Genomic DNA, 26,866 nt, shown 5'->3' on the forward strand with positions numbered 1-26,866 from the left:
TAACCTGACCTGTAGCCTTAGTCCAGCCCAGACAGTATCTAACCTGGTTTAACCTGACCTGTAGCCTTAGTCCAGCCCAGACAGTATCTAACCTGGTTTAACCTGACCTGTAGCCTTAGTCCAGCCCAGACAGTATCTAACCTGGTTTAACCTGACCTGTAACCTTAGTCCAGCCCAGACAGTATCTAACCTGGTTTAACCTGACCTTTAGCCTTAGTCCAGCCCAGACAGTATCTAACATGGTTTAACCTGACCTGTAACCTTAGTCCAGCCCAGACAGTATCTAACCTGGTTTAACCTGACCTGTAGCCTTAGTCCAGCCCAGACAGTATCTAACCTGGTTTAACCTGACCTGTACCCTTAGTCCAGCCCAGACAGAATCTAACCTGGTTTAACCTGACCTGTAGCCTTAGTCCAGCCCAGACAGTATCTAACCTGGTTTAACCTGACCTGTAACCTTAGTCCAGCCCAGACAGTATCTAACCTGGTTTAACCTGACCTGTAGCCTTAGTCCAGCCCAGACAGTATCTAACCTGGTTTAACCTGACCTGTAGCCTTAGTCCAGCCCAGACAGTATCTAACCTGGTTTAACCTGACCTGTAGCCTTAGTCCAGCCCAGACAGTATCTAACCTGGTTTAACCTGACCTGTAGCCTTAGTCCAGCCCAGACAGTATCTAACCTGGTTTAACCTGACCTGTAGCCTTAGTCCAGCCCAGACAGAATCTAACCTGGTTTAACCTGACCTGTAGCCTTAGTCCAGCCCAGACAGTATCTAACCTGGTTTAACCTGACCTGTAACCTTAGTCCAGCCCAGACAGTATCTAACCTGGTTTAACCTGACCTGTAGCCTTAGTCCAGCCCAGACAGTATCTAACCTGGTTTAACCTGACCTGTAGCCTTAGTCCAGCCCAGACAGTATCTAACCTGGTTTAACCTGACCTGTAGCCTTAGTCCAGCCCAGACAGTATCTAACCTGGTTTAACCTGATCTGTAGCCTTAGTCCAGCCCAGACAGTATCTAACCTGGTTTAACCTGACCTGTAGCCTTAGTCCAGCCCAGACAGTATCTAACCTGGTTTAACCTGTCTGACCAGGTCATCCTCTCCCTCTCACTAGTCCCATGAGCAGTAACTCTACGGTAACGCTGCCAGTCAGGACAGACAATAAGTCACTGATGGTGTGGTGAGGGTGGTAGACCTAAGGATTATGTCATATTTTACAAGGAGAATGGACATGATTGTTTTATTTTTAATTTTCAAAATACTGGATGTTTACAGAGAAGAAACAGTGGCCTGAATTCAGAACCAGGTCCGCTGTGTGTGGAAAGGGGGGTGGAGAGGAGGGACCATGGCCATCACGGGTCCTCCCCTCCGGTCTGTTACCATGACAACAGCCATGGGATGGGGAGCAGCATGCGGAGGGAGGAGAGGAGATCAGTACAGGTGTTGATGGGGTTTGCGCATCGCTCTAGACATCCTTGCTGTGATGACTGTAGTGAGCTGCCAGAACACCTACGCAAATCTCACCATAGTTTCCCATGTATTCAGTAACCTTGCTTTTCAAAATACGGTGTATGATTTACGGTGGAAATAATTACCAACAACCAAAACGGCACTATGGTGCATCACTCGGGATCCATACAGTCCTTCAAGCAGCAAAACGGTTAGTAGTAATGAGTATGAGTTAGTTTTCCGCTTTGATTAGTCGTGTTACTTTTTAATGTGATGGTTGAAGTGGACTTTTTAATACCTCGTTTTGGGAATTCTGTTTTTTGGGGAATTGACGAGCCGTCACGAGCTTGCGCCTCTGCTTCATTGCCCACGTGCGACGATAACAGGGTCGCCCTGGAACGCGTGGTCCTGGCCTTTCTGTAGTCTGAAATTACGTACGGGTATTTTTCAATTCGTTGTCATTTACCATTGAAATGAAATGAATTGACTTTTGATGAACAATCACATTTCTATCTATGCAACATGGTATTGATGAGCCAGGCTAAATAAGGCCAAATATTAGCCATTTTTTTTAATTCTGCGCCCATAAATCAGATGCATTGATCGGTAGTTTAACACTTTTCATTGATCCGGCTTTGGTTGTATGCAAACACTTTACATTTGACCAGCCTTATTTAAGGGATTTGTCAGTGGAGAAAGTAAGGCCAAACCCTGTTCAAACAAACTTATTTGTGTTAGGCTGTAAATATAAACATTTCTCAGGAAAATGGGATTCATTTCAAGAAGTGCTGAATTGCAGTTTTAAAATTGGCACATAAATATCTTGCGTCACCAAAAAAAAATGGGCAGGCTATTTCCCATCAAGGTAAAGCACGCATCCCAAATGGCACTCTCTTCCTTATATAGTGCACTACCTGGGTCTAGGCAGGTAGCGTAGTGGTTATTGGTGTTGAGCCAATAACCGAAAGGGCACTGGTTCGAGTCCCCGAGCCAACTACAGTGAGGGGAAAAAAGTATTTGATCCCCTGCTGATTTTGTACGTTTGCCCACTGACAAAGAAATGATCAGTCTATAATTTTAACGGTAGGTTTATTTGAACAGTGAGAGACAGAATAACAACAACAAAATCCAGAAAAATGCATGTCAAAAATGTTATAAATTAATTTGCATTTTAATGAGGGAAATAAGTATTTGACCCCCTCTCAATCAGAAAGATTTCTGGCTCCCAGGTGTCTTTTATACAGGTAACGAGCTGAGATTAGGAGCACACTCTTAAAGGGAGTGCTCCTAATCTCAGCTTGTTACCTGTATAAAAGACACCTGTCCACAGAAGCAATCAATCAATCAGATTCCAAACTCTCCACCATGGCCAAGACCAAAGAGCTCTCCAAGGATCTCAGGGACAAGATTGTAGACCTACACAAGGCTGGAATGGGCTATAAGACAATCGCCAAGCAGCTTGGTGAGAAGGTGACAACAGTTGGTGCGATTATTCGCAAATGGAAGAAACACAAAAGAACTGTCAATCTCCCTCGGCCTGGGGCTCCATGCAAGATCTCACCTCGTGGAGTTGCAATGATCATGAGAACGGTGAGGAATCAGCCCAGAACTACACGGGAGGATCTTGTCAATGATCTCAAGGCAGCTGGGACCATAGTCACCAAGAAAACAATTGGTAACACACTACGCCATGAAGGACTGAAATCCTGCAGCACCCGCAAGGTCCCCCTGCTCAAGATAGCACATATACAGGGCCGTCTGAAGTTTGCCAATGAACATCTGAATGATTCAGAGGAGAACTGGGTGAAAGTGTTGTGGTCAGATGAGACCAAAATCGAGCTCTTTGTCATCAACTCAACTCGCCGTGTTTGGAGGAGGAGGAATGCTGCCTATGACCCCAAGAACACCATCCCCACCGTCAAACATGGAGGTGGAAACATTATGCTTTGGGGGTGTTGTTCTGCTAAGGGGACAGGACAACTTCACTGCATCAAAGGGACGATGGACGGGGCCATGTACAGTCAAATCTTGGGTGAGAACCTCCTTCCCTCAGCCAGGGCATTGAAAATGGGTCGTGGATGGGTATTCCAGCATGACAATGACCCAAAACACATGGCTAAGGCAACAAAGGAGTTGCTCAAGAAGAAGCACATTAAGGTCCTGGAGTGGCCTAGCCAGGCTCCAAACCTTAATCCCATAGAAAATCTGTGGCGGGAGCTGAAGGTTCGAGTTGCCAAACGTCAGCCTCGAAACCTTACTGACTTGGAGAAGATCTGCAAAGAGGACTGGAACAAAATTCCTCTGGAGATGTGTGCAAACCTGGTGGCCAACTACAAGAAACGTCTGACCTCTGTGATTGCCAACAAGAGTTTTGCCACCAAGTACTAAGTCATGTTTTGCAGAGGGGTCAAATACTTATTTCCCTCATTAAAATACAAATCAATTTATAACATTTTTGACATTTCTGTCTCTCACTGCTCAAATAAACCTACCATTAAAATTATAGACAGATCATGTCTTTGTCAGTGGGCAAACGTACAAAATCAGCAGGGGATCAAATACTTTTTTCCCTCACTGTAGGTGAAAAAAATCTGTTGACGTGCCCTTGCGCAAGGCACTTAACCCTAATTGTTCCTGTAAATCGCTCTGGATAAGAGCATCTGCTAAATGACTCAAATGTAGAGCATTATGGGGGAATTTGAGACGCAAGCCGGAGATTTCCCGCTCTACACTCTCTGTGATAATTCAGAGACAATACCTCGAGTGGTGCTCCTGCTAATTCCACACACAGCATTTTATCATCCACAGGCATCAATTGGCACCCTATTCACCCATAAGGCTCTGGTCAAATGTAGTGTACTATATAGGGAATAGGGCGTCGCTGAGGGAATCTCTGTCCTCCTCTAAATATAATGTAATATGAGAGGCAGTGTTAGCCTCCAGCAACCCTCCTTTTCATGACTGTCAGTGTCCTATCGGCAGGTAGCTTAGTGGTTAAGAGCGTTGTGCCTGTAACCCGAAAGGTCGCTGGTTCTAATCCCCGAGCCGACCTAGGTGAAAAATCTGTCGGTGCCCTTGAGCAAGGCACTTAACCCTAATTGCTCTGGATAAGAGCGTCTGCTAAATGACCAAAAAAAAATCATTTGACCATGTTTAAGAGTGGAGACTGACAAAAAATAGTCTTGATAAAGCTTGTGCTATAAAACATATACAGTGGGGAGAACAAGTATTTGATACACTGCTGATTTTGCAGGTTTTCCTACTTACAAAGCATGTAGAGGTCTGTAATATTTATCATAGGTACACTTCAACTGTGAGAGATGGAATCTAAAACAAAGATCCAGAAAATCACATTGTATGATTTTTAAGTAATTAATTTGCATTTTATTGCATGACATAAGTATTTGATCACCTACCAACCAGTAAGAATTCCGGCTCTCACAGACCTGTTAGTTTTTCTTTAAGAAGCCCTCCTGTTCTCCACTCATTACCTGTATTAACTGCACCTGTTTGAACTCGTTACCTGTATAAAAGACACCTGTCCACACACTCAATCAAACAGACTCCAACCTCTCCACAATGGCCAAGACCAGAGAGCTGTGTAAGGACATCAGGGATAAAATTGTAGACCTGCACAAGGCTGGGATGGGCTACAGGACAATAGGCAAGCAGCTTGGTGAGAAGGCAACAACTGTTGGCGCAATTATTAGAAAATGGAAGAAGTTCAAGATGACGGTCAATCACCCTCGGGTCTGGGGCTCCATGCAAGATCTCACCTCGTGGGGCATCAATGATCATGAGGAAGGTGAGGGTTCAGCCCAGAACTACACGGCAGGACCTGGTCAATGACCTGAAGAGAGCTGGGACCACAGTTATAAAGAAAACCATTAGTAACACACTACGTCGTCATGGATTAAAATCCTGCAGCGCACGCAAGGTCCCCCTGCTCAAGCCAGCGCATGTCCAGGCCCATCTGAAGTTTGCCAATGACCATCTGGATGATCCAGAGGAGGAATGGGAGAAGGTCATGTGGTCTGATGATACAAAAATAGAGCTTTTTGGTCTAAACTCCACTCGCCGTGTTTGGAGGAAGAAGAAGGACGAGTACAACCCCAAGAACACCATCCCAACTGTGAAGCATGAAGGTGGAAACATCATTCTTTGGGGATACTTTTCTGCAAAGGGGACAGGACGACTGCACTGTATTGAGGGGAGGATGGATGGGGCCATGTATTGCGAGATCTTGGCCAACAGCCTCCTTCCCTCAGTAAGAGCATTGAAGATGGGTCGTGGCTGGGTCTTCCAGCATGACAACGACCCGAAACACACAGCCAGGGCAACTAAGGAGTGGCTCCGTAAGAAGCATCTCAAGGTCCTGGAGTGGCCTAGCCAGTCTCCAGACCTGAACCCAATAGAACATCTTTGGAGGGAGCTGAAAGTCTGTATTGCCCAGCGACAGCTCCGAAACCTGAAGGATCTAGAGAAGGTCTCTATGGAGGAGTGGGCCAAAATCCCTGCTGCAGTGTGTGCAAACCTGGTCAAGACCTACAGGAAACATATGATCTCTGTAATTGCAAACAAAGGTTTCTGTACCAAATATTAAGTTCTGCTTTTCTGATGTATCAAATACTTATGTCATGCAATAAAATGCAAATTAATTACTTAAAAATCATACAATGTGATTTTCTGGATTTTTGTTTTAGATTCCGTCTCTCACAGTTGAAGTGTACCTATGATAAAAATTACAGACATCTACATGCTTTGTAAGTAGGAAAACCTGCAAAATCGGCAGTGTATCAAATACTTGTTCTCCCCACTGTATATATATATAAAACATGACACAGATTACCGGGAGACTTGTACAGAACATAATAGTATGAGTTTCAACATTTGACCATGTTTTGGAATTAGCCTGGGTTCCAAAGGTATATGGTTCATTTACACATTGTCAAACAATGGTGAAACAGAGCACATCAGTTTGGATTCCGGGCTAGTTTAGGAGGAAGTAGGCCTTGTCCGAGCCAGAATGGTCCGTAGGGTAGAAGCCTATGTCCTGTTTCCGTAGCGTGAGGTAGTTTGACGTACAAGTCCACCCACTGGACAAGACACTAGTCTATTGCAGGGCCTTGGAGTGGGAACTGTGGTAAATGTCTTTCTTCATAGAGTTTGTACCACAAAGACACAGTACAAGGAACCCAGTGGGCAAATCTGGTTGAACTGACATCATTACAACCAGTAAAGGGTTGATTTGAAGTCATGACGTTATCATGACCAGTTTTGACCCACAGGTAAACTTGTAGAGACAGAAGATGGGCCCTTCAGAGCCCACGTAATGTGTTTCATTTCCAGTCTTGTGCTACCCCTCTTTTGCAATGTTCACACATCCGGTCTTCTGTCAAACCGAAGTTAGATTCATCACACTGTCTGACTAGCTGATCTTGCACTTCATGTCGGATCGCCTCGTTGCATAGTGAAATATGGGCAATTTATGGCACATTTGGCCCTTTCAGTGAGCGGTGGTTAATGCACATCCACATAGCTAGGAATATTGATCGACTCATTCATCTACCTCTTCCCCTCTCCTGACTGGTTTAAGTCCCAAAGGCACCCTATTCCCTACGTAGTGCACTACCTTTGACTAGAGCCCTGGTCTAAGGTAGTGTACTATATAGGGAATAGGGTGCCATTCGGAACACAGACAGAGTTTATGGCCCATATTGATTGTGGAATGTATGTACGCCCGGCTCTTTTAAAGAACATTAGCGCGACTATAATTTAATTATTCATAATGTATTTTCTGTTGTCCATATCTAAACGATGAACGGAGGATTGTATAATGAATGGAGACAGGGGTGATGGAGAGAAAGAGGGATATATAAAGAGAGCGAGAGAAGGAGAGATGGAGAAAGAGAGGGCTGGAGAGACAAAGACAGACAGACAGACAGACAGACAGAGGGAGGGAGAGACAGAAAGAGACAGACAGACAGAGGGAGAGACAGAAAGAGACAGACAGACAGACAGACAGACAGGGAGAGACAGAAAGAGACAGACAGACAGACAGACAGACAGACAGACAGACAGACAGACAGACAGAGAAAGACACAGACAGACAGAGGGAGAGACAGAAAGAGACAGACAGACAGACAGACAGAGGGAGAGACAGAAAGAGACACAGAATGAGAATTGCACCGTGGTCTCTTTGTAATGATGATATGTCACTAGTAGAACTATATTGTCTCTATTGGTCTATTGGCCTATTGTCTCTATTGGTCTATTGTCTCTTGTCTCTTGTCTATTGTCTCTATTGTCTCTATTGTCTCTATTGTCTCTTGTCTCTATTGTCTCTATTGGCCTATTGTCTCTATTGGTCTATTGTCTCTATTGGTCTATTGTCTCTTGTCTCTTGTCTATTGTCTCTATTGTCTCTATTGTCTCTTGTCTCTATTGTCTCTATTGGTCTATTGTCTCTATTGGTCTATTGTCTCTTGTCTCTATTGGTCTCTTGTCTCTATTGGCCTATTGTCTCTATTGGTCTATTGTCTCTTGTCTCTATTGTCTCTATTGGTCTATTGTCTCTTGTCTCTATTGTCTCTTGTCTCTATTGTCTCTATTGGTCTCTTGTCTCTATTGTCTATATTGGTCTCTTGTCTCTATTGGTCTATTGGCCTATTGTCTATTGTCTCTATTGTCTCTTGTCTCTATTGTCTCTATTGGTCTATTGTCTCTTGTCTCTATTGTCTCTATTGGTCTCTTGTCTCTATTGTCTCTTGGTATATTGTCTCTTGTCTCTATTGTCTCTATTGGTATATTGTCTCTATTGTCTCTATTGGTCTCTTGTCTCTATTGGTCTCTTGTCTCTATTGTCTCTATTGGCCTATTGTCTCTTGTCTCTATTGTCTCTATTGGTCTATTGTCTCTTGTCTCTATTGTCTCTATTGGTCTCTTGTCTCTATTGTCTCTATTGTCTCTATTGGTCTATTGTCTCTTGTCTCTATTGGTCTCTTGTCTCTATTGTCTCTATTGGTCTCTTGTCTCTATTGTCTCTATTGGTCTCTTGTCTCTATTGTCTCTATTGGTCTCTTGTCTCTATTGTCTCTATTGGTCTCTTGTCTCTATTGTCTCTATTGGCCTATTGTCTCTGTCTCTATTGGTCTATTGTCTCTTGTCTCTATTGTCTCTATTGGTATATTGTCTCTATTGTCTCTATTGGTCTCTTGTCTCTATTGGTCTCTTGTCTCTATTGGTCTATTGGTTTATAAGTCTCGCTCTATTGATCTATTGGTTTATAAGTCTCGCTCTGTTGATCTATTGGTTTATAAGTCTCTCTCTGTTGATCTATTGGTTTGTAAATCTCCCTTGATCTATTGGTTTATAAGTCTCGCTCTATTGATCTATTGGTTTATAAGTCTCGCTCTATTGATCTATTGGTTTTTAAGTCTCGCTCTATTGATCTGTTGGTTTATTGGTTTATAAGTCTCGCTCTATTGATCTGTTGGTTCATAAGTCTCACTCTATTGGTTTATAAGTTTCTCTATTGATCTATTGGTTTATAAGTCTCACTGTATTGATCTGTTGGTTTGTAAATCTCCCTTGATCTGTTGGTTTATAAGTCTTTCTCTGTTGATCTATTGGTTTATAAGTCTTGCTCTATTGATGTCACGCCCTGACCGTGGAGATCCGTTTTATTCTCTAGTTGGTTAGGTCAGGGTGTGATTTGGGGTATACTGTCTAGGTTGTCTATTTCTATGTTGGCCCGGTGTGGTTCCCAATCAGAGGCAGCTGTCGATCGTTGTCTCTGATTGGGGATCATACTTAGGCAGCCATGTTCCTACCTTTGTTTGTGGGATCTTGTTTCTGGTTTGGCTTGTTGCTGTGTAGCCTGTAGAACTTCACGTTCTGTTGTCTGTGTTTCTTTAATCAATTAATATGTACGCATACCATGCTGCACCTTGGTCCGATCCTTCACTCAACGTTCGTGACAATTGATCTATTGGTTTATAAGTCTCGCTCTATTGAGGGCGGCAGGTAGCTTAGTTAAGAGCGTTGTGCCAGTAACCGAAAGGTCGCTGGTTCTAATCCCCGAGCCGACTAGGTGAAAAATCTGTCGATTTGCCCTTGAGCAAGGCACTTAACCCTAATTGCTCCTGTAAGTCTAGCAGTGTCTGAATCCTGGCTTAGGAAGGCCCCCAAAAACTCTGAAATGTCCATCCCCAACTATAACATTTCCCGTCTAGATAGAACTGCCAAAGGGGGTGGAGTTGCAATTTACTGTAGAGATAGCCTGCAGAGCTCTATCATACTATCCAGGTCTGTGCCCAAACAGTTTGAGCTTCTACTTCTAAAAATCCACCTTTCCAGAAATAAGTATCTCACTGTTGCCGCTTGCTACAGACCCCCCTCAGCCCCCAGTTGTGCCCTGGACACCATATGTGAATTGATTGCCCCCCATTTATCCACAGAGTTCGTACTGCTTGGTGACCTAAATTGGGATATGCTTAATACCCCGGCCATCCTACAATCTAAACTAGATGCCCTCAATCTCACACAAATTATCAAGGAACCTACCAGGTACAACCCTAAATCCGTTAACATGGTCACCCTCATAGATATCATCCTGACTAACTTACCCTCTAAATACACCTCCGCTGTCTTCAACCAGGATCTCAGCGATCACTGCCTTATTACCTGCGTCCGTAACGGGTCCGCGGTCAAACGACCACCCCTCATCACTGTCAAACGCTCCCTAAAACACTTTAGCGAGCAGGCCTTCCTAATTGACCTGGCCCAGGTATCCTGGATGGATATAGATCTCATTCCGTCAGTAGAGGATGCCTGGTTGTTCTTTAAAAGTAATTTCCTCTCAATCTTAAATAAGTATGTCCCATTCAAAAAATACAGAACTAAGAACAGATGTAGCCCCTGGTTCTCCTCAGACTTGACTGCCCTTGACCAGCACAAAAACATCCTGTTGCGTACTGCATTAGCATCAAATAGCCCCCGCGATATGCAACTTTTCAGGGAAGTTAGGAACCAATATACACAAGCAGTCAGGAAAGCAAAGGCTAACTTTTTCAAACAGAAATTTGCATCCTGTAGCACTAACTCCAAAAAGTTTTGGGACACTGTAAAGTCCATGGAAAATAAGAGCACTTCCTCCCAGCTGCCCACTGCACTGAGGCTAGGAAACACTGTCACCACCGATAAATCTACAATAATCGAGAATTTCAACAAGCATTTTGCTACGGCTGGCCATGCTTTCCACCTGGCTACCACTACCCCGGCCACCAACTCTGCACCCTCCGCTGCAACTTGCCCATGCCCCCCCCCCCCCCCCCCCCCCCCCCCCCCCCCGTTTCTCCTTCACACAAATTCAGACAGCTGATGTTCTGAAAGAGCTGCAAAATCTGGACCCCTACAAATCAGCTGGGCTAGACAATCTGGACCCTTTCTTTCTAAAACTAACCGCCAAAATTGTCGCAACCCCTATTACTAGCCTGTTCAACCTCTCTTTCGTAATGTCTGAGATCCCCAGAGATTGGAAAGCTGCCGCGGTCATCCCCCTCTTCAAAGGGGGTGACACTCTAGATCCAAACTCTTACAGACCTATATCCATCCTGCCCTGCCTTTTGAAAGTATTTGAAAGCCAAGTGAACAAACAGATCACCGACCATTTCGAATCCCACCGTACCTTCTCCGCTATGCAATCCGGTTTCCGAGCTGGTCATGGGTGCACTTCAGCCACGCTCAAGGTCCTAAACGATATTATAACCGCGATCGATAATAGACAGTACTGTGCAGCCGTCTTCATCGACCTGGCCAAGGCTTTCGACTCTGTCAACCACCGCATTCTTATTGGCAGACTAAATAGCCTTGGTTTCTCAAATGACTGCCTCGCCTGGTTCACCAACTACTTCTCAGATAGAGTTCAATGTGTCAAATCGGAGGGCCTGTTGTCTGGACCTATGGTAGTCTCTATGGGGGTGCCACAGGGTTCAATTCTTGGGCCGACTCTTTTCTCTGTGTATATCAATGATGTTGCTCTTGCTGCTGGTGACTCTCAGATCCACCTCTACGCAGACGACACTATTTTGTATACATCTGGCCCTTCATTGGACACTGTGTTAACAAACCTCCAAACGAGCTTCAATACCATACAACACTCCTTCAGTAGCCTCCAACTGCTCTTAAACACTAGTAAAACTAAATGCATGCTCTTCAATCGAACGCTGCTGGCACCCGCCCACCCGACTAGAATCACTACTCTCGACGGGTCTGACCTAGAGTATGTGGACAACTACAAATACCTAGGTGTCTGGTTAGACTGTAAACTCTCCTTCCAGACTCACATTAAGAATCTCCAATCCAAAGTTAAATCTAGAATCAGCTTCCTATTTCGCAACAAAGCCTCCTTCACTCATGCTGCTAAACATGCCCTCGTAAAACTGACTATCTCCCTCACTAACTTTAAGCATCAGTTGTCAGAGCACCTTACCGATCACTGCACCTGTACACAGCCCATCTGAAATTAGCCCACCCAACTACCTCATCCCTATATTGTTATTTATTTTGCTCTTTTGCACCCCAGTATCTCTATTTGCACATAATCTCTTGCACATCTAGTATTCCAGTGTTAATACTAATTGTAATTATTTTGCACTATAGCCTATTTATTGCCATACCTCCATAACTTGCTACATTTGCACACACTGTATATATATTTTCTGTTGTATTTTTTGACTTTATGTTTTTTTACCCCATATGTAACTCTGTGTTGTTGTTTTTATCGCACTGCTTTGCTTTATCTTGGCCAGGTCGCAGTTGTAAATGAGAACTTGTTCTCAACTGGCTTACCTGGTTAAATAAAGGTGAAATAAATGAAATAAAATAAAAATAAAAAAAGTCGCTCTGGATAAGAGCGTCTGCTAAAATGACTAAAAAAAGTCATCGCTCTATTGATCTATTGGTTTAGAAGTCTCGCTCTATTGATCTGTTGCTTTATAAGTCTTGCTCTATTGATCTATTGGTCTGGCTCACAGGTTTTGTCTGATGAGGAGTAATGAGTGTTCCATCTATCCGACTGATGATCTCTCAGCAGAGAGGATGTAGTATAGCCCTGTGCTTAGTAGGGAATGAGGACAGAATATTGAAACTCGGATATGACTGAGATGTCGTTTATGAGGTAATGTTACCATGGCTACGTTTAGCAGGCTATTGGTAATGTTACCATGGCTACGTTTAGCAGGCTACTGGTAATGTTACCATGGCTACGTTTAGCAGGCTACTGGTAATGTTACCATGGCTACGTTTAGCAGGCTACTGGTAATGTTACCATGGCTACGTTTAGCAGGCTACTGGTAATGTTACCATGGCTACATTTAGCAGGCTACTGGTAATGTTACCATGGCTACGTTTAGTAGGCTACTGGTAATGTTACCATGGCTACATTCAGTAGGCTACTGGTAATGTTACCATGGCTACGTTCAGCAGGCTACTGGTAATGTTACCATGGCTATGTTCAGCAGGCTACTCGTAATGTTACCAGGACCACGTTCAGTTGAAAAATGTTCTCGAACGTTGCAGATAGAAATTCCATGAATAGAGCCGACGTCATTCCTTATTCAACATGTCAGAGAGGCATGTTTGTTCTACATAGCATATTTCTATCTGAACGTTCCAGGTTGTTAGCTATAGCTACCTAATGAGGTAACATGACTGAACAAGGTGTAGCCTTAACAAATGGTTAACGGTCCGGTCTGCAAGTAGCCTAGTTTTAGAACGGCCCGCGATATGGTTTATGAATGGAAAATGGGACCCGCCAATGAACGATGGAAAGAAAATAACATAGCGCCGGTATTATAGGTAATGTCTTTTGAACGGTAGCTTAAGGGTTAGAATCAATCTGTTTTCTCTGAGGAAAATAGGGAGGCTGTATATGAAATGCAGTGGGAGGGTTGAGCGAGACTACAAACTCAGACTCTCCAGGGAGAGAAAAAAAACATAGCTAAACTGTTTTACTATTAAACTCAACGCTGCTATTGTTTGTAAATTCGTAAGGCAGGTTTTTTTTTTTTTTAACCAGGCAAAGGGTAGCTAACTAGAAGGCTGGTCCAGGTGACTAGTTAGCTAAAGGTGAAGCAAGAGTCGCCCGCGAGACGCGTATAATCTGAGCCGGAGCGGAGCCTGTCTGCCCACACTCATCGCCTGCTCCCCCCGCAGCTCACCAGCTGTTGCAGGCTGTGTTTGTCGGGTGTGACACGTCCTTCCCTCTGCTGGACAGAACTGCGCATCTGTACTTTTTATATTTAATTGTGTTTATCACTGAAAAGCTCTCAATCGCCCCGAAGACTCTTGTCCAGTCCGCTTAGTAGTCCGATTTTAGTCACAGAGATAATTTGGTCTTGTCTTGTTTTAGTGAACTGAAATTAAAAATGTTTTTTTTTTTTTGTTATAGTTTTTCTGGATCTTTTTAGTCAGTTATAGTCTCGTCAATTGCCACTGAAAAATAGGCGTTTTTTACTAATATTTTAGTCACTATTTCTGTTGACAACATTCACACACACACACAAACACACACAGTCCCAAGCCGTTGCATCAGGAGTCAACTGTAGGCCTATATGCCGTATGCAGCCTGCTCACGTAGCTGGAAACAATGAAAAGCAAAAACGCAAACTTTTAGTAAAGATAATGTAGAAAGGACCGTCAAAGAAAAATCTAATTTACCCAGAAGGCGAAAACATAAGAGTATATTGAAAGTAGACAAAAATGTTATCAAGAGATACGGTTTCCTCAGTGGTTTTTGTCTTGTGTGTGTGTGTGTGTGTGTGTGTGTGTGTGTGTGTGTGTGTGTGTGTGTGTGTGTGTGTGTGTGTGTGTGTGTGTGTGTGTGTGTGTGTGTGTGTGTGCGCGTGTGTGTGCCCTGCGCGTGCGTTCCTCTGTGTGAGTGTGGTGAAGAGCTGCTGCTTTGATTGCACAACACCCCCGTCAGGCCCGGCCCAGCCCGCCACCTGTTCTGTTATGTAACTAGAAGTGGACAGAGAGACTCATCAGATGTGGAGAAATACTGATGCACACAAATGGTAGTATTCGGTGTAGTCTGCTGTCTGTATGCTTGTACTATGAACAGATGGTAGGAGTTTTACTATGAACAGATGGTAGGAGTTTTACTATGAACAGATGGTAGGAGTTTAACTATGAACAGATGGTAGGAGTTTTACTATGAACAGATGCACACAGTATGCCTTTCTTTTTGCTTACGCTTTACAATCTGTTACTGACCCGGTATTTACATAGTAATTACATGATTCAGTGTTATTATGATAATTAACTCCAGTTTTTTCTTAGGAGGTAGATCAGCTTAATATTGCAGATATATTGTGGCTTCTATCAATGTAATTGTCTGCATCATTTCCAATCAATCGTATATATATTTTTTAAATACACTACATGGCCAAAAGTATGTGCTCGTCGATCATCTCGTTCCAAAATCATGGGCATTAATATGGAGTTGGTCCCGCCTTTGCTGCGATAACAGCCTCCACTCTTCTGGGAAGGCTTTCCACTAGATGTTGGAACATTGCTGTGGGGACTTGCTTCCATTCAGCCACAAGAGCATTAGTGAGGTCGGGCACTGATGTTGGGCGATTAGGCCTGGCTCACAGTCGGCGTTCCAATTCATCCCAAAGATGTTCGATGGGGTTGAGGTCAGGGCTCTGTGCATGAAGAAACTGCCCCAGACCATCATTCCTCCTCCACCAAACTTTATGCATTTGGGCAGGTAGCGTTCTCCTTGCATCCGCCTAACTCAGATTCGTCGGACTGCCAGATGGTGAAGCATGATTTATCACTCCCGAGAACGCGTTTCCACTGCTCCAGAGTCCAATGGCGGTGAGCTTTACACCACTCCAGTCGACACATGGCATTGCTCATGGTGATCTTAGGCTTGTGTGCAGCTGCTCGGCCATGGAAACCCATTTCATGAAGCTCCCGACGAACAGTTATTGTTCTGACGTTGCTCCCAGAGGCAGTTTGGAACTCTGTAGTGAGTGTTGCAACCGAGGACAGACGATTTTTACACGCAATGCGCTTCAGCACTCGTCGGTCCCTTTCTGTGAGCTTGTGTGGCCTACCACTTCGTGGCTGAGCCGTTGTTGCTCCTAGACGTTTCTACTTCACAATAACAGCACTTACAGTTGACCGGGGCAGCTCTAGCATGGCAGAAATTTGACGAACTGACTTGTTGGAAAGGTGGCATCCTATGACGGTGCCACGTTGAAAGTCACTGTCATTCTACTTCCAATGTTTGTCTATGGAGATGGCATGACTGTGTGCTCGATTTTATACACCTGTCAGCAAGGGGTGTGACTGAAATGGCCGAATCCACTAATTTGAAGTGATGTCCACATATATTTGTGTATATATACACTACCGTTCAAAAGTTTGGAGACTAGTTGAGTATCTGGAGCATCAGCAATTGTGGTTTCGATTACAGGCTCAAAATGGCCAGAAACAAAGAACTTTCTTCTGAAACTCGTCAGTCTATTCTTGTTCTGAGAAATGAAGGCTATTCCATGCGAGAAATTGGCAAGAAACTGAAGTTCTCGTACAACGCTGTGTACTACTCCCTTCACAGAACAGCGCAAACTGTCTCTAACCAGAATAGAAAGAGGAGTGGGAGGCCCCGGTGCACAACTGAGCAAGAGGACAAATACATTAGTGTCTAGTTTGAGAAACAGACTCCTCACAGGTCCTCAACTGGCAGCTTCATTAAATAGTACCCGCAAAACACCAGTCTCAATGTCAACAGTGAAGAGGCGACTCCGGGATGCTGACCTTCTAGGCCGGGTTGCAAAGAAAAAGCCATATCTCAGACTGGACAATAAAAATAAAATATTAAGGAGTCACCTCTTCACTGTAGACGTTGTCTACACTGACAAAACATTAAGAACACCTGCTCCAGGTGAAGGCTAAGATCCCTTATTGATGACACTTGTTAAATCCACTTCAATCAGTGTAGATGAAAGGGAGACAGGGTAAAGGATGATTTTTAAGCTTGAGACAATTGAGACTTGGGATTGTGAATGTCTTCCATTCAGAAGGTGAATGGGCAAGACAAAATATATAGGTGCTATTGAACAGGGTATGGAAATAGGTGCCAGGCGCACCGGTTTGTGGCACCGGTTTGTGTCAAGAGGTGCAACGCTGTTGGGTTTTTCACGCTCAACAATTTCCCGTGTGTATCAAGAATGGTCCATCACTCAAAGGACCTCCAGCCAATTTGTCACAACTGTGGGTCAACATTGGAGTCAACATGGGCCAACATCCCTGTGGAATGCTTTCGACACCTTGTAGAGTCCATGCCTTGATGAATTGAGGCTGTTCTGAGGGCAAAGGGGGGGGTGCAACTCAATATTAGGAAGGTGTACCTGATGCTTGGTATACTCAGTGTATAGATGGAGTGCATTCGGAAAGTATTCAGACACCTTGACTTTTTCCACATTTTGTTACGTTACATCCTTATTCTAAAATGGATTTTAAAAAAAATAATCCCCTCATCAATCTACACACAATACCCCATAATGACAAAGCAAAAACTGGTTTTTAGAAATTTTTGCAAATGTATAAAAAATAAACAACTGAAATATCGCGTTAACATAAGTATTCAGACCCTTTACTCAGTACTTTGTTGAAGCACCTTTGGCAGCGATTACAGCCTTGAGTCTTCTTGGGTATGACGCTACAAGCTTGGCACACCTGTATTTGGGGAGTTTCTTCAATTCTTCTCTGCAGATCCTCTAAAGCTCTGTCAGGTTGGATGGGGAGCGTCGCTGCACAGCTATTTTCAGGTCTCTCCAGAGATGTTCGATCAGGTTCAAGTCCAGGCTCTGGATGGGCCACTCAAGGACATTCAGAGACTTGTCCCGAAGCCAGTCCTGCGTTGTCTTGGCTGTGTGCTTACGGTCGTTGTCCGGTTGGAAGGTGAACCTTCGCCCCAGTCTGAGGTCCTAAGCGCTCTGGAGCAGGTTTTCATCAAGGATCTCTCTGTACTTTGTTCCGTTCATCTTTGCCTCGATCCTGACTAGTCTCCCAGTCCCTGCCGCTGAAAAACATTCCCACAGCATGATGCTGCAACCACCATGCTTCACCGTAGGGATGGTGCCAGGTTTCCTCCAGACGTGACGCTTGGCATTCAGGCCAAAGAGTTCAATCTTGGTTTCATCAGACCCGAAAATCTTGTTTCTCATGGTCTGAGAGTCTTTAGGTCCCTTTTGGCAAACTCTAAGCTGGCTGTCATGTGCATTTTACTGAGGAGTGACTTCTGTCTGGCCACTCCACCATAAAGGCCTGTTTGGTGGAGTGCTGCAGAGATTGTTGTCCTTCTGGAAGGTTCTCCCATCTCCACAGAGGAACTCTGGAGCTCTGTCAGAGGGACCATCGGGTTCTTCGTCACCTCCCTGACCAAAGCCCTTCTCCCTCGATTGCTCAGTTTGGCCAGGCGACGGCCAGCTCTAGGAAGAGTCTTGGTGGTTCCAAACTTCTTCCATTTAAGAATGATGGAAGCCACTGTTCTGTTGGGGACATTCAATGCTGCAGAAATGTTTTGGAACCCTTCCTCAGATCTGTGCCTCGACACAATCCTGTCTCGGAGCTCTACGGATGATTCCTTCGACCTCATGGCTTGATTTTTGCTCTGACATGCACTGTCAACTGTGGGACCTTATATAGACAGGTGTGTGCGTGTCCAAATCATGTCCAATCAAGTTGAAGAAACATCTCAAGGATGATCAATGGAAACAGGATGCACATGAGCTCAATTTCGAGTCTCATAGCAAAGGGTTATGTAAATACAGTATTTCTGTTTGTTTTTTAAAATATACATTTGCAAACGTTTCTCTAAACCTGTTTGTTTTGTCATTATGGGGAATTTGTTGTATTTTTTTATGGGGTGTTGATTTACCCAGTTTATCAATAGAAATGTACCATTGAAATAAATGATTACCATTATGATGTTATGTAGTTAGATTTGGTAAAAAACAAAGTCAAATTGATTGTAATTCTGTGACTGGCTAATACGCCTTCTTTTTTTTGCCTTGTTTTGGTATCGAGTATCGAGAATCGTGATACTAAACCTGGTGTATCGGTATCAAAGTCAAAATTCTGGTATCATGACAACACCATTCTTTTCCCTTTCAGAGCTTTCAAAATTCAAAAGTTCAAAATTCAAAAAGTTTCACAAAATTGTGAAAACGTCTGGGGGGCCTTCGAGGCTTTGAGTGTTAAAGCTCTAATTCAAAGAAATGCAATTATCAACTGAAGTTAAGATTTAGTTTTAGTAGCTTCACATTTTTGCTTAGCTCACTAATGACGCCTGAACACCCATCTGTGAACCTAATAGACTGTGTGTGTGTGTGTGTGTGTGAGTTCCAAATGGCACCCTAAGCCCAGGTAGTGCACTAATCAGGGAATACCGTGCCTTTTGGGACGTAGCCTGTGTTCTTCGATAAGTTGCCAAACAGAGAGAGAAACGCATTGATTGCTGCTTAGAAAACCTGCCCAGAGCTTCTTCAGGAGAAGCTCTGGGCATCACCCCAGTCCGGGCTCTGAACAATAATCGTAGGCAGCGCTGCAGTTTTGGGAGAGTGTGCATGCGTGGGTGTGTGCTTTTGAGTTCAATATCATTACATTTGAAATTCTTTGCGCAACATTTTTCCGAGACAGCCATGTATACACTACCGGTCAAAAGTTTTAGAACACCTACTCATTCAAGGGTTTTTCTTTATTTTTTAAAACTATTTTCTACATTGTAGAATAATAGTGAAGTCATCAAAACTATGACATAACACATATGGAATCATGTAGTAACCAAAAAAAGTGTTAAACAAATCAAAATATATTTTATATTTGAGATTCTTCAAATAGCCACCCTTTGCCTTGATGCCTTGAAAATGTTTTTAGCCTGGCAGTGATGTGAGGTCACGTGTCCAACCTCCCTAAACAATCATGTCATCCCCACGTCACATATCCCTCCTCCCTTGCCGCCACAGTTCCCCTGGCGACTGGTTTCTTCACAAACACACACCAGTTTCCTCTTCAAACCCATGTAGAATTTCCATGGGTGCTAATTTATACACACAATAGAAACTCCATTCAGTGAAAGGACTATTTCAAACTCATTGGGGAGTCACCAAGCCATGCCCCCCGTAGGCCCATTAAACCAGCTGCTACTTGTACTGACTGGGGGACATGTTGAGACTAGCTCCAGTCTTATGGGATCAGGGGATAGACATGTTGAGGCCCCTGCCGTTGTGCCCTTGAGCAAGGCACTTAACCCCCTGTGTTATTCCCAGGCTATGACCCTGTGCTGCTCCCAACCTATGAATGGTGTGTGTGGGGTTAGGGTTATAACATAAAATAGCAAAAACACAGATTTACGATTCACATTGGACAATTAAGTTAATCTATTTTTCCATCTGCCCCCCCCCCCACCTCCTCTCCCCTCCTCCTCTCCCTCTATCGCTCCTCCTCTCCTCCCCCCTCTCCCTCTCCTCTCCCCACCCCCTCATCCCTCCTCCAGGCATGCACACAAGCATCAGTGAGATCTTGAAGGGGAAGACGCTGAAGCCGTCCCGTCGCAGCCTGCCCTGCCTGGCCCAGAGCCAGACACACCCACAGAGCCTCAACCGCTTTCTGTCCATGCCCTGCACCCCCAACGACAAGCCCCAGACACACCCACGGGTAGGGCTGGGAGTTGGCAGGGATTTTATCACAATACTTAAGTCAGTAGTTCTAAAAACCACTTCTCGGAGATCCCGAGATGTTTCACAATTATGTTGTAGCCCTGAACAAGCTCACCGGATTAATCTAATCAAGGCCTTGATTAGTTGACAAGTTGAATCAGGTCTGGAATAGAGAACAACATTTTACGTCTGGGGGGGTCCCCGAGGAGGGGTTTGAGAACCAATGATTCAATACATATTGTGATTCTATGTACAGTGCATTCGGAAAGTATTCAGACCCCTTCCCCTTTTCCACATTTTGTTACGTTACAGCCTTATTCTAAAATTGATTGATGAGGAAATACATTCATGCAATCTACACACAATACCCCATAATGACAAAGCGAAGACAGGTTTTATACATTTTTGCTAATTGTATTCAGACCCTTTGCTATGAGACTAGAAATTGAACTCAGGTGCATCCTGTTTCCATTGATCATCCTAAATGTTTCTACAACTTGATTGGAGTCCACCTGTGGTAAATTCAATTGATTGGACATGATTTGGAAGGCACACACCTGTCTATATCAGGTCCCACAGTTGATAGTGCATGTCAGAGCAAAAACCAAGCCATGAGGTCGAAGGAATTGTCCGTAGAGCTCCGAGACAGGATTGTGTCGAGGCACAGATCTGAGGAAGGGTACTAGAGCTGGCCGCCTGGCCAAACTGAGCAATCAGGGGAGAAGGGCCTTGGTCACGAAGGTGACCAAGAACCCGATGGTCACACTTGACAGAGCTCCAGAGTTCCTCTGTGGCGATGGGAGAACCTTCCAGAAGGACAACCATCTCTGCAGCACTCCACCAATCAGGCATTTTATGGTAGAGTGGCAAGACGGAAGCAACTCCTCAGTAAAAGGCACATGACAGCCCGCTTGGAGTTTGCCAAAAGGGACCTAAAGGACTCAGACCATGAGAAGCAAGATTCTCTGGTCTGATGAAACCAAGAATGAACTCTTTGGCCTGAATGCCAAGCGTCACGTCTGGAGGAAACCTGGCACCATCCCTACGGTGAAGCATGGTGGTTGCACCATCATGCTGTGGGAATGTTTTTCAGCGGCAGGGACTGGGAGACTGGTCAGGATTGAGGCAAAGATGAACGGAACAAAGTACAGAGAGATCCTTGATGAAAACCTGCTCCAGAGCGCTTAGGACCTCAGATTGGGGCGAAGGTTCACCTTCCAACCGGACAACGACCGTAACCACACAGCCAAGACAACGCAGGAGTGGCTTCGGGACAAGTCTCTGAATGTCCTTGAGTGGCCCAGCCAGAGCTCGGACTTGAACCCGATCGAACATCTCTGGAGAGACCTGAAAATAGCTCTGCAGCGACACTCCATATCCAACCTGACAGAGCTTGAGAGGATCTGCAGAGAAGAATGGGAGTAACTCCGCAAATACAGGTGTGCCAAGCTTGTAGCGTCATACCCAAGAAGACTCAAGGCTGTAATCGGTGCCAACGGTGCTTCAACAAGTTACTGAGTAAAGGGTCTGAATACTTACGGTACCAGTCAAAATTTGGACACATCTACTAATTCCAGGGTTTTTCTTTATTTTTACTATTTTCTACATTGTAGAATAATAGTGAAGACATCAAAACTATGAAATAACACATATGGAATCATGTAGTAACCATAAGTGTTAAACAAAATCAAAATATATTTTATATATTTGCCTTGATGACAGCTTTGCATACTCTTGGCATTCTCTCAACCAGCTTCATGAGGATGTATTTCTGGAATGTATTTCAATTAACAGGTGTGCCTTATTAATTTGTGGAATTTCTTTCCTTCTTAATGTGTTTCTGCCAATCAGTTGTGTTGTGACAAGGTAGGGGTGATATACAGAAGATAGCGTCTTTAGTAAAAGACCAAGTCCATATTATGTCAAGAACAGCTCAAATAAGCAAAGAGAAACGACAGTCCATTACTTTAAGACATGAAGGTCAGTCAATCCGGAAAATTCCAATAACTTTGAACGTTTTTTTCAAGTGCATTCTCAAAAACCATCAAGCCCTATGATGAAACTGGCTCTCATGAGTACTGCCACAGGAAAGGAAGACCCAGAGTTACATCTGCTGCAGAGGATAAGTTAATTAGAGTTACCAGCCTCAGAAATTGCATCTCAAATAAATGCTTCACATATTAACAGACGCATCTCAACTGTTCAGAGGAGACTGTGTGAATCATGGTCAAATTGCTGCAAAGAAAACACTACTAAAGGACACCAATAAGAGGAAGAGACTTGAATGGGCCAAGAAACACGAGCAATGGACATTAGACTGGTGGAAACTGTCCTTTGGTCTGATGATTCCAAATTTGAGATTTTTGGTTCCAACCACCGTGTCTTTGTGAGATGCAGAGTTGGTCAACGGATGATCTCCTTGTGTGGTTCCCACCGTGAAGCATGGAGGAGGAGGTGTGATGGTGTGGGGGTGCTTTGCTGGTGACACTGTCTGTGATTTATTTACAATTCAAAACACTCTTAACCAGCATGGCTACCACAGTATTCTGCAGCGATACGCCATCCCATCTGGTTTGCGCTTAGTGGGACTATCATTTGTTTTTCAACAGGACAATGACCCAACACACCTCCAGGCTGTCTAAGGGCTATTTGACCATCAGATGACCTGGCCTCCTCAACCCAATTGAGATGGTTTGGGATGAGTTGGACCGCAGAGTGAAGGAAAAGAAGCCAACAAGTGCTCAGCATATGTGGGAACTCCTTCAAAAGCATTCCAGGTGAAGCTGGTTGAGAGAATGCTAAGAGTGTGCAAAGCTGTCATCAAGGTAAAGGGTGGCTACTTTGAGGAATCTAAAATCTAAAATACTTTCTTTGTTTACTACATGATTCGATCGATTGATGTATTATTTCGTAGTTTGTCTTCACTATTATTCTACAATATAGAAAATAGTAAAATGTAAGAAAAACCCTTGAATGAGTAGGTGTGTCCAAACTTTTGACTTGTACTGTATGTAAATGTCATATTTCAGTTTTTTTATTTTTAATACATTTGCAAAAATTTCAAAAACTGTTTTTTGCTTTGCCATCATGGGATATTGTGGGTAGGTTGAAGGGGAAAAAACAATTTAATCAATTTTAGAATAAGGCTGTAACGTAACAAAATGTGGAAAAAGTGAAGGTGTCTGAATATTTTCCCGAATGCACTGTATGTATCATGATTATATCGATTGAGATTTGATATTCCAAACATATTGCTCATTTTATGTCTGCTGCAGAGAGACGAGAGGGCCGTGAGAAGCTATAGGACGATAAATAGCAGGTGCAGCCGACTAGCTGGATCTATTTTTCCTCTTCTGTCTGCAGTCTGAGCTCCAGGACCGGACACACGCCCAGGTCCAGACCCAGCAGGCCGACCCCTGGCTACAGCACCAGGGCCAGGACCACTCTCAGCTCCAGACCCAACCCCAGACCCAGCCTCTTACCCACAGTCACAGCACCCCCTGCACCCTCATCTCCTCCAAGACAGGTCAGTCGGTCGGTCGGTCTGTGTGTCAGTCTGTCTGTCTGTTCTTCACACAGCCTGTCAGAGATTTAGACACATTCCACAGCGATTTACAGTGCATACCGTTTTTTAGTGTTCTGTCTCCTAGAGATGAACGTACTTTGGTGCGAAAAGTGCATATCAATCCCAGAACAACAGCAAAGGACCTTGTGAAGATGCTGGAGGAAACAGGTACAAAAGTATCTATATCCACAGTAAAACGAGTCCTATATCGACATAATGAAAGGCCGCTCAGCAAGGAAGAAGCCACTGCTCCAAAACCGCCATTAAAAAAGCCAGACTACGGTTTGCAACTGCACATGGGGACAAAGATTGTACTTTTTGGAGAAATGTCCTCTGGTCTGATGAAACAAAAATAGAACTGTTTGGCCATAATGACCATCGTTATGTTTGGAGGAAAAAGGGGAAGGCTTGCAAGCCGAAGAACACCATCCCAACCGTGAAGCACATTTACATTTTTGTCATTTAGCAGACGCTCTTATCCAGAGCTTACAGTTAGTGAATACATATTATTAGTACTTTTTATTTTTTTATACTGGCCCCCCATGGGAATCGAACCCACAACCCTGGCGTTGCAAACGCCATGCTCTATCAACTGAGCTACATCCCTGCCGGCCATTCCCTCCCCTACCCTGGACGACGCTGGGCCAATTGTGCGCCGCCCATGAGTCTCCCGGTCGCGGCCGGCTGCGACAGAGCCTGGATTCGAACCAGGATCTCTAGTGGCACAGTTAGCACTGCGATGCAGTGCCTTAGACCACTGCGCCACTCAGGAGCTAATAACTGCAATAACTATCAATAATAATTATAATAACTATTACGAATTATATTGTGTCCTTTTTCTGATGTTATAATTGTAGTCTATTCCATCACTTTAGTTTAAAATATAAATTTATTTATAACAAATCCAGAACCCACCACAGGCTGGCGCTATTCCCCCAGAACAACAGCCAATGCCACTTGCTTCTCGACGGACAGCACCGCTGTTTTCAAACGTGTAGAATACATTCCAGGTCCGATTCCCCTCCTGTCATGAGTATAATCTACATTAACACTGTGTCAAGTTACTTTTCAGTGTGTTCCCAGAAAATCAGAAGTTGCCATCAACAAGTAAAAAGTAGTCAGGGGGTGCGGGTGCTGCACACGGTGCACCCAGGTAAAACAACGTCAGAATCTTTGAAGGGGTTCGATTAATCTCGCCCGGGCACACGTGTACTCGTGTTTTACTCCGGCTGAAAAGTTGATCGCATTCGATTTGGAAACGGGCTGCCTCCCGGAAAGTGAGCCAGGTGTCTGCTCTGTCTGACGACGAAGTTTGGCTCAAAACAAAAAAATTACGTAATTAAGCACGTGTAGTAATGAGTAGGATTCTGTGTTTTCATAATGCAAAAGTGATTGCTTTTGATTAAAAAAAACGCATTATCTGCCTTCCCTCCCCACTCGGCCAAATCTCTGCTTGCGACATGCTGTGAGCAGTCAAAAGAAAATGACATGCTTGCTAACTTTGTTAACTATGTGATTTAAATGAGTCTGTTTTCAACAAATTAACTGTTTTAGACTTGTATTATATATTTTTATTATTATATATTTTTATTTGGTATTTTACCCCCTTTTTCTACCCAATTACGATCTTGTTTCATCGCTGCAACTCCCCAACGGGCTCGGGAGAGGTCTCTGGTTGAGAGAAATTTCCTAGAGTGTGCAAAGCTGTCATCAAGGTACGGAGCTGTGAGGGGAACGGCACCTCCGTACCTTCAGGCTCTGATCAGTCCCTACACCCAAACGAGGGCATTGCGTTCATCCACCTCTGGCCTGCTGGCCCCCCTACCTCTGCGGAAGCACAGTTCCCGCTCAGCCCAGTCAAAGCTGTTCGCTGCTCTGGCACCCCAATGGTGGAACAAGCTCCCTCACGACGCCAGGACAGCGGAGCCACTCACCACCTTCCGGAGACATTTGAAACCCCACCTCTTTAAGGAATACCTGGGATAGGATAAAGTAATCCTTCTACCCCCCCCCCCCCCCCCCCCCCCCCTCTTTAAAAAAAAAAATAACCAATTTGTAAGTCGCTCTGGATAAGAGCGTCTGCTAAATGACGTAAATGTAAATGTAATCAAGGCAAAGGGTGGCTATTTGAAGAATCTCAAATATAAAATATATTTTGATTTGTTTAACACTTTTTTTTTGGTTACTACATGATTCCATATGTGTTATTTCATAGTTTTAATGTCTTCACTATTATTCTACAATGTTGAAAATTGTAAAAAATAAAGAAAAATCCTTGAATGAGTAGGTGTATCCAAACTTTTTACTGGTACTGTATGTAAATGTGATTTTTTTTTTATAAATTCGCAAACAAAAAGTCAACGGGTCTGAATACATTCCGAATGCACTGTATATGTATATTCAGAAAATCAGCTGGGAAAACTGGTTGAAAGGACATCATTATAACAGAAACTGGTTCAAATGACGTTTTGAGATTATTATGACATTATTTCAACCAGTTTTCCCCTGTTTTGCCTGCTGGGTAACATTTCAGAATGTAGTGCTTTTGAAGAAAGTATAGGAAGGAACAGCATTGTTCAAGTGATGCTTTGCAGCATGACATAACATGACATGACATCCAAACATTAAGAATACAAATACTGTCTTGACCTTTTACAGATCATCCTGTATCTGTCTGTCTGTCAGAAGCTGTGAAGGTCCACTATGGGGAGGAGTCGGAAGCTGTGAAAGTCCACTATGGGGAGGAGTCAGAAGCTGTGAAGGTCCACTATGGGGAGGAGTCAGAAGCTAGTGTGTACGAGGCAGGAAGGACAGATGAGTCGTTTCTCATTCAGAAAAATGCAGTCCGAGCCAAATTAGAGGCACGCGCAGATTTCCTTCAGGTACCACAAACACAAGCACACATGCACACATGCACACACAGTAAAAAAAAAAAAAAAAAAAAAAAGATTGGCCGTCAGGCGTGTCAATCACCCGGCTATTCCAACCAATCAGGACGCTTGGAAGCACAGCAGGGCTCCTTCCTCGACACCTCAAGTTAGCGCGTTTACATGCTGTTAAAAGAGGAAGAAAGTGCTGACGGACTATTCACATGCTGTTTCCTAACCTATACCATT

The 26,866-nt window shown here is 44.0% G+C and overlaps 1 protein-coding gene across 1 annotated transcript in view; it reads left to right on the forward strand.

Moving 5' to 3' along the window:
* Nucleotides 1–1,616: 1,616 nt before the first annotated feature.
* ano3 (anoctamin 3) overlaps nt 1,617–26,866 on the forward strand; it is a gene marked incomplete at both ends in the record, with an annotated part of 87,576 nt that continues 62,326 nt past the window's right edge. Inside the window, 4 exons of the mRNA XM_084168525.1 lie at nt 1,617–1,662; nt 20,023–20,183; nt 23,555–23,723; nt 26,409–26,632. Of these exons, the coding sequence (XP_084024651.1) occupies nt 1,617–1,662; nt 20,023–20,183; nt 23,555–23,723; nt 26,409–26,632 (600 nt within the window). The remainder of the gene's footprint in view (nt 1,663–20,022; nt 20,184–23,554; nt 23,724–26,408; nt 26,633–26,866) is intronic.

The sequence above is a fragment of the Coregonus lavaretus genome (assembly GCF_964263955.1).
Source record: "Coregonus lavaretus genome assembly, chromosome: 9".
Classification (NCBI taxonomy): Eukaryota; Metazoa; Chordata; class Actinopteri; order Salmoniformes; family Salmonidae; genus Coregonus; species Coregonus lavaretus.